The sequence below is a fragment of the Motacilla alba genome, chromosome 3 (genome assembly GCF_015832195.1).
Source record: "Motacilla alba alba isolate MOTALB_02 chromosome 3, Motacilla_alba_V1.0_pri, whole genome shotgun sequence".
Taxonomy (NCBI): Eukaryota; Metazoa; Chordata; class Aves; order Passeriformes; family Motacillidae; genus Motacilla; species Motacilla alba.
The window spans coordinates 54402082-54410662 of record NC_052018.1 but is presented as its reverse complement, the minus strand read 5'-3'; the positions used below and the strand labels follow the sequence as shown (position 1 = coordinate 54410662).

Here is an 8581-nt window from a genome sequence, read left to right as displayed (position 1 = left end):
CCTGTTCCCTGGGCTACCACAATTTAAGTGTTTACGATTTTGAAGTAAAGGTGTGACAGAAATGTCATCTGTTCTCTCATAGTATTTAAAGTTTTCAACTTGCAATAGGAATGGGAAGAACCTCTTAGTCTGCCCAACAAATCCATGCTTGCAGCTTCAATTACATTTCAGTCAAACTTGTTGATTTTGTTTCTATCATCAATCTTTGGTTAAATCTATTCTTTGTGAAGAAGTCAGTGAACGTAAACTGTTGTTATGATTAACAGTTATCTGAGATTAATGCAATCCACTACTTTTTCAATTATCTTGCTAACTATAGCTGCTGAAAAAGTTTCTGCAGATTAATTTTAGGTCATGGCTGTTTTCAGCTGATTCTTGGGGTAGATAGTGTGCTTGTTGAATGAATCATTTTGTTCCTTTCCAAACATTTTTTAATTATTAAAGCAAATATTTCTTCATTTATTTGCTATCTCTGACTATTGCAACTGTTCAAGCAACTTAGTTTAGGGTTTTTTATTTTGTTTCAGTATGTTCCTTTGTCATCACTTCAGCCCCCAAAATAGGACTTTAGTGATGTACAGATTTTCATGCTAGCATTTTTTTTGCACAGGAAGGAATTTCACACAATACTACCAGTAATTTCCCTGGCAGTATTCACAATCTGGAGCTATCAAATCTATGAGTGAAAGCTCTTGTTTGCAAAGTGCAGACTGCATTTTAGAGCAGATAACATTTATTTTGTATGACTAAAAAGGCATAAAAAACCCTAATGAAATTTGCACATATTATGTTAGTGTCAGCAGAAAAAGAAGAAGTTCATTCTTGGTTTAGTTTCAGAAGCATCTTCTTTTTCCAAATAATACAGCATGCTGAATCATAATGTGCCTGTAAAAAGTCAAATTTGAATCCATTAAGGAGTTGCTCACTAGAAACTGGATGTGCTCTAAAGCACACTAAATTTCATTCTACTGAAGGAACAAAATACAGTTCAGGAAAAAAAAGAGTCATAACACAAGTCTGGAATTTCTTAACTTAATTATACCTAATTTAATACGAATTATACTTGATGTAAGAAAGTGATAGTCAGGAAAAAAATGTTAGCAAAGAACACTGTGAATAATGTACCACTCCACATCTATAGTCAATAGAATTAATGCTAGAAAATGTAAAAGACAATTAAAAGTAGGAAGTTATAATAACCCCAAGGAACTGTGATCACATGAATGCTGAAAAAAAGCAATTAAAAAGTAGAAAAGAATAATAATATTCTGTCTAAATAGCCAAGTTATGTTTTAGATATGCTTTGGCTGACTGTAGCTCCAAAAGTACGAACATTGCATGAGCAAGCAGGATTTTCTCTTTGCTCTTTAGCAGCTTACATTTAGCTCACAGATGTCTTCTGTCTCAATTCAGTTTAATCCAATCAACTCACCTCACCCCACCCTGTCCTGTACTTACCCGTTAGAATGTTTTTTGGGGTGAAAACCAGCTGCTTCTTCCTGCTAAAGTTGGCATATGGAATATAGCAAGAGCAGTTCCTTTCACTCATCATGTGTCCATGGCTCTCAAGGTCAAAACTGCTGAAACCAAGGTAAAGGGAATTGAGTTTATTTAGTGCTGTATATGTCACCAGATAGTATTAGAGAATTAGACAACTGCTGCGGGGCTGGAATGAGCTGTTGCTTTCATTATAACAGACTGTTCTTCAATGTTCTCTTCCTAAAAAAAACCCCAAAATTAAAAAGTTACTTTATTCTATAGTGCTGGCAGCAAGTACTGCAAAATGCATCTTATAAAAAGGATTTCAAAACATGTGATGTTGTTCCACTTATGAGATAAAATTCTTGGAAGTGTCATAAAATTTTACATTTGATGTCACCAGCGATTTCCTAAGATTCTTCTTTTAAGTTGTTTTAACATATAATGAATAATCCTGTAGATTTTAACTTGTGAGTTTTTTACTTTGAAATATCAGAAGATCTAGAAAGGGAAAAATAGATTGAAAATAAGAAATATTCTCAGATTTAAAAAAATTATATGTTTAAATTTCTGTGGCAAGGACAAATAAAAAAATAGGTAGAATGTGATAAAACTGGAAAATCTTCAATTTTTTTTTCATGTTGTGTGCATTTCCTTGGCTTACTCAAGTGAGCAAACCATACTATAGCTAATGCCTCACTACATCCCTAAGACAGGGACTAGAACTATTCTGGGTACAAAGAGAAAAATACCGTGCCTTTGAGGCCAAAAAAAGTTGGTTGCTGACTTCAAGGCTGGGAATTCACCTACTGTAATTACAGGTCAATAGGTCATCGTCTCACAGCCCTCCTTCAGCTCTGGGATTCTCCCTTCACTCCTCTCTCCCCACTTTTACTACTGTACCAATCTCCATCTAGGGCAGATAAGGCTTCACAGAGGCCATTGCAAGAGGAGGGGCAATGGATAAAGGAGAATCACAGGGAAAGTGCAGCTGCCCAGAGCAATGAAACAAAAAAGATTACCAGCAGAAGTGTGCCAGACATTAAACTTCCAATGCTTGAAGTTATGTTCAGGGGAGTAGGAGGCAGCATGGCTGCCAAACTTACATGTGACATTGTAGTTGATTACCATTACCACAGTGATGGTGTGCGCTGTGGAAAGGAAGGAATCAAATGGGTTATTTGGCCAATTTTCATTTAGAATAAGAATACAAATGGTGCAAAGGAGCTATATTTAGCCCACAAACCAATGTGGCTGAAGAGATTAATAGTTCTCCGTTTTTGCTTGGCTTTGTAGGGAAAAAAAAATTAAGACAGTCCTGGACATTTTGTTATTGACAAATAGCAGTCTCTACAGGCGTGGTGGGTTTGTCTCCTGTTGCATTGGAAACTAAAGCTCTTTGGTCTCTCTTCTTGTGGGAGATAGATGCAGTATTCAATATTGAACACTTTACAACATTTAGCAATATAAAAATAGGTGGTTTGATATATTCACAGTGTTCCCACTTCTGTCAATGTTGGATGCTTCTGTAAATACATTACCTACCACACAACCACTCAAAAAACTAAGGCCAGAAATGAATGTTAGAGTTGAAGTTTCATCCTCAGAAGCATCTACTACTGCTCAGTAAGATCTTTTCTTTCCAGAGGGAGTTTGTTCCCTTTACAAGTCAAGATGTCCTTCCTGCATCTTTCAAATTTGTCTAGCTACAACTTGTAGCTGTTTACTTCTTGTGTCTTTTCTGATAAAGACCCCTTAAGTACCTGGTATTTCCTCTGATGGTACTTATCCATCATAATCAAATCATCCCTTGGAGCTAAACAGATTGACCTCTTTAGGGCTGTAGCCCTAGTGAAGAAAAACCCCAAACATTTCTAGCTACAGCTCCCTTTTGAGTCTCTTCTCTGTACCTTCTTGATTTCTTAATAACCATCAAGAAATGCCCTTCTCCTTTTAGGAATGCTTGTAAATTGTTCATATAGTAGGTACACAACAATATATGATAGAAAAAAAGCCATACATTATAGCCACACATTAGGAGATGAAATGTACCAAAGAGCTTTTAGCACATTTATGTAATCAGCAACAGCAAAAATTCTGCCTAAATATTTTATTTTACAATTTTTTTCACATTATGTTTGATAGAAATCTAGAATTATTTTCTGAGAATGCCTGATGTTAACAAGGCTTTAGGTTTTACTGTTTTATGCCCTTTTGCAGGTTGTTCTGGTGAACCTGTTGATATGCATAATAGTTTTCTACACTGTGTACTATGTGGTCCTCTCTGTGTGCTTTGCAGTATTCAGGTAAGATTTCCCTGTCTTTAGTCTGATATGCTGACATACTGGAACTCACGGGTGGAGATATGCTTATTTAAAGGAAGCATCCAGATTGGAGGCATCCTGGCCTGGTTATTCTGTGAACATAATTTTTCAAATTCAGTTAAATTGTTGTACCTGAAACTTCTTTCAAATTGGCAAGTGGAGACTCAAAACTAATATAAAATGTTGGTTCTAATATTTGTCCTTGCAGTTACACCATGTAAATTAATGAACGTAAGAGAAAAGACTATGTGAAAAAAAAAAAAATAAAGATTTTTATAGTCAATGATAGAGACAAATTATATCCCCCCAGGAAGTTATTGATTATCATGCGTAGCACCAAACATCTGAAATAGAAGTGAGCAAGGACAAAACCAAAACTAAGAATGGGACTTAGAGAGCTTGCAAAAACCCAGAGTATTCCATTTATTCTATTTAAAAACACTGGTGCTATGTCATGTAATATAAACTCTAAATACTAAATACTAAAACTCCCTGTTTAAATTTATTCATTTTGTTTCCACAGGATTAAAATGTTGGATGGTTTGGCACCTTTTGATTTTAAAACAAATCCTTCATGGATTAACCCATATTATTTAGGTAACTGAAGTTTCTTTATCTTTTTTTTTCCCCTCACTCAAGAAATTATATTGTATATGGATGTAAACTTGTCTTCCAATGGATAGTATTTTAAAGCTGTTTTAGTAATGATTTCTGTATTTTAACTACACTGCAATTAAATGTTTATGCATCTTGCCAGTGCTTCTCATTTCTGTACTACTACTATTTAAAATTCAAGTGATTTTTAGGCTTTTTGTTGAGTTCTTCTTCTGATCTTGCATCATCAGAAGAAAATGTCCTGCTTTGCCAGGATGCTTCATTTTCATTGCAGAACAATTACCTATTCTCCATCAAGATCCTTCACAAAGTTGTTTAATTTAATTTTCTTACTGCAGCAAATTTTTTATGAATCACTGGATTCAGATCAGAGAAATGGGTCACATTAAACTAATGGCAATTTTGCTTTGGTAATGCTTGAATACAGTGGGCATTAAAATATCAGAATTTGATTGTAGCTCAATCCCTAAAAGTACCTAATACAAATTTCTGCAGTTTTTTCGAAGCTCTCAAAATATATTCTTTTTCCTAAACAGCAATTCCTAAAAAATTACATGCATACATAAAATTTTACCAGATTTGTAATCTATTTTACATAGGCAAACCTCATAATCTGTCAGTAAAATACATAAAGCTCAAAAGTAAATTGCTTTGAAGCTTGAAAGAGTAATAAAAATGCATGAATGTTTGTACAGTGTTAATTTCAGATGAAGAAAGAACATTTATGTTATGCCAGTGGAAAAAAAAAATTAAGCATATTCCATTAGAATTACTTTTCAGGGCCAAATGTAATTACTGTATCCCAACACAATTTTTTCCCCCCCAAATTTTATCTGTTTGATGCAACATGTTTATATGTGAAAGACAGCAGCTATTTCATACCACCAATTAGTATTGCATCCTCCTTTCTGTCCATCCATGAAAATACATCACTATCTCAGGTATTTTATCTTCTTATCACTATTGTTTGGAATATGAGAAGTCGTCTTTCAAAACCATGTTTGGTGAAAATATCCTATTTTCCTTTACAGTTCTTGTGATATCCTTGGAAATAACTTTCTTCCTTTGTGGTCTGCTGTTTGCTCTGGTTGTGGAAGAATGGGTTTGGGACTATGCTGTAACAGTTACTATTATTCATATCATCATAACTTCAGTTGGTAAGGAGGTTTACTGCTAAATATTTGTGTAGTATCACAAGTGGAAGGACAAATGCACTGGGATTCATCCAATGTGTTACTGGACTAACTTAATTTTCCCTAAAGCTAAATACATATGTATCTCTATTTTCCATCCATTTGACTCATGCCTCTATTTAAATTCTCCCATTTTAAACCTAATTCTGGATCTGTTGCAGAATTTTAAACCATTATATTCTTATGAAAAAATCAGAGGTTCGGTTCATATTCTACCAATTAATATCAAACAGATCCTGGCTAGATACAATTTCTGCATCTGGAAGTTGTGTTTTTTTTTCAAAACAAGACATTTTTAGTTGTTCATGTCTGGATATTTTAAGAACTACTCATTAACACTTTAGCTCAACTTCAGAGTAAAAACAGAGTATTTCTTCAGCAAAGTCAGTGCAAAGGTTTTAAGTCAGATCATTTGAACTAAATCGCAATGAGGAAAATGCCTTTCCCCTACGAAACTCTACCCCTTAAAGGAAAGAAAAAGCAAAGAATTAGCTGCTGTAAATGAGACCCATCATCTCTTTTTGCCAACACCTAGTAATCTACTTCCTTTTCTCTTGCTGTTTAGCAGAATGCTTCTGTGGCTAATTAGCAAATATATTTTAACTCCATCCTTGCCAGACCCTATGTAGGGTCAGACAAGATTCTTTTATCTTAAAACAATGAGGTTAATATGTTTATTCTAGAATGCAGAAAAAGGAACATTTTTTTGACAAATTAGGACGCCCTCCCTACTATATAGAGATCAATCTTCCATTTTCTATTGCTTTGCCCATTTGTCCTTTAGCACTTTATACAGGTGGGAGATTCCCCAGTTCTCTAGCAAATTAAACCAGAGACCAACAGAGACTTTATCTTAAAAAATTAAAAATAATTTCTCATCTACTAAATTTGGTTTTCTGGAATTTAAACTACTGGTATTCCTCATTAATAATTTTTGTATTTAAATCAAGGAATTTACAAAAGCTACCAAACCCCCTTGTTTGTACATAATTTTTACCAGGAATTAGCTTCTGTCATTATATCGGAGGATGCGTCTTGATGTCCCAACAGCCCCAGATTTATCATTGCTTTCTTCACATGGCCAACCAAACGTCTGCTGGCTGACCCTGAGCTGTCAGCATATGCAGTGACATATGCTGACATATGCTTCCCAGCCCCCTTTAATACCCCTGTCAGCTTTCTTTGGGGGAGGCAATATGGGGTCAGAGAATGGCCCTGCAGTTATCCCACAGAGGGGATGTGCATCAGCTTGGGTGTGGGCAGGGCAGGTGCTGGTCAGGACCTAAAGCCTTTGTCATTTCAATATGTGTAAAAAATATAATCTATGAAACATAACTAAGCAGACCTTTGATACCATAGTGCACTGCTTACTTGTTCCCATTCTTACTGTTTTAACATTTACATTTCTACTTTTCTTCTTTTTGCAGTTATGTCTGAATTTCCCCTGATGTTACACTGGTGGCTGGCATTAGGTATAATTTCATTCTTTAAAGTTTGTGTTGCTAAAATCTGTGAAGAAAATTAGTGTTTATAATATGAATTATTGCCTCACGAATTTCAGATTTGTCAACATTTAAAGAAGAAGTACAGGCATTTTGTTAATAATTCTTTTAATGACACAGCTAAATAATGCTGTACTAGGATTTGCCTTACCTTAGAAAAATCCTCTCTTTTAAGGCCAGAACATGCTCATCATACACTAGTCTTGCAAAAAAACAGCAGACACATGACTTGAAATAAGTCATGATTAAGTCTAATCTTAATTAGTCAGGACTTAATCGTGACTTATTTAATCTGTAATAAGTTGAAATGTATCTCAGCTCAGATGTCAAAAGACAGTTGTCCAAAGTTGTAGCCTTTCTTGATACCCTTTTAAATCAATTAAGAAAGCCAAGTACCTTCAGAGGAAAGATTTATAAACATTATGTACAAGTACTTATGAAAGATGAGATGAATTTCAGTCATCACATTTCCTCAAAGTGAATGGCAAAACTACATTTCTGAATGTTTAATTTTCTGTAAAATTAGAAGCATAGATTTTTGCATGAAAAGTAGATTATCTTTAAAAACAGTAGTTAAGGGAAAAGGACTGGCTTCTGTTCCTCCTTCTTATATTATGGATAACGAGGATCAACCTCTGCAATAAATTCCTAAGTGATGGGGAGAGATAAATAAATTCCCTGTCCTGCAACAGATTTTGCATTAGCAGTCGTGGAGGCTGATATCTTTGTAAGTAGCTAAAGCCTTGAGTAAAATGTTGAAGTAGGAGGGCTGGTTTTGGTTTTTTGGGTTTTCGTTTGGTTGGTTTTTTTAAGATAAAATGAGTATCAGTTCAAAGTTTTATCATGAAGTTGGTATTCCACTATAAAAATTAATACAAAACAACCATATCTTTTCTTTCAGGATCTGGAGTAATTTCAATGATTTGCGGAGGACAGATTTTGGCATATTGCTTGTTCAAAGACAACTTCATTTACCCAATTCTAGATGACTTTTGAAAAGGAGTATTAGAACTTGCTTTTATATCTATGTGAATTCTATTGTTTCATTAATCAATGTAATTAAAATGAAGTCAGCAACTGTCTAGTTGTAAGGTTAATATTTAGCTTACCAGACCTCTTGTATCTTATAGTTTTTGGCAATTTCATCACTTTCAACTTCGTATGTACATTTTTCATTAATCAAGTAATTAGATACACTGTCTCTTTTTTAAAAACCAAGAAGCCATAAGGAGGATTAGAGCAATGGTGCAATATTCTTGCAAAATCCTACAAGTAGAAGGACAACATTTATTTGAATGTAATGCTTTCAGGGTGCCTGTTATCTGCTGTATTTTGTGAAATGCTGACTCTAACTTAGGCTGCTGTCTGACCTCTCACAAGCACTTAAAAACTTTAAAGTCGCCCTATCTGGCATGAATCAGTGCAGATTTAAAGCAGTCTTTACTGATAAACTCCTGGCAAAGAAGAG

General features: G+C 34.6%; 1 protein-coding gene across 1 annotated transcript; it reads left to right on the top strand.

Moving 5' to 3' along the window:
• Positions 1-1433: 1433 nt before the first annotated feature.
• TMEM244 (transmembrane protein 244) lies at positions 1434-8191 on the top strand. The gene is made up of 6 exons (XM_038133943.1): positions 1434-1591; positions 3700-3785; positions 4327-4400; positions 5450-5575; positions 7039-7083; positions 8015-8191. Exons 1-6 carry the CDS (start codon positions 1559-1561, stop codon positions 8107-8109), a joined length of 459 nt encoding a protein of 152 aa, XP_037989871.1. The 5' UTR covers positions 1434-1558; the 3' UTR covers positions 8110-8191.
• The last annotated feature ends 390 nt before the right edge of the window (positions 8192-8581 follow it).

Coding starts and splice junctions, on each gene's coding strand:
- TMEM244 (XM_038133943.1), top strand. CDS start 1,559: ATGGCTCTCAAGGTCAAAACTGCTGAAACCAAG. Junction 4,401..5,449: donor GATTAACCCATATTATTTAG/GTAACTGAAGTT, acceptor TTTCCTTTACAG/TTCTTGTGATATCCTTGGAA. Junction 7,084..8,014: donor ACACTGGTGGCTGGCATTAG/GTATAATTTCAT, acceptor CTTTTCTTTCAG/GATCTGGAGTAATTTCAATG.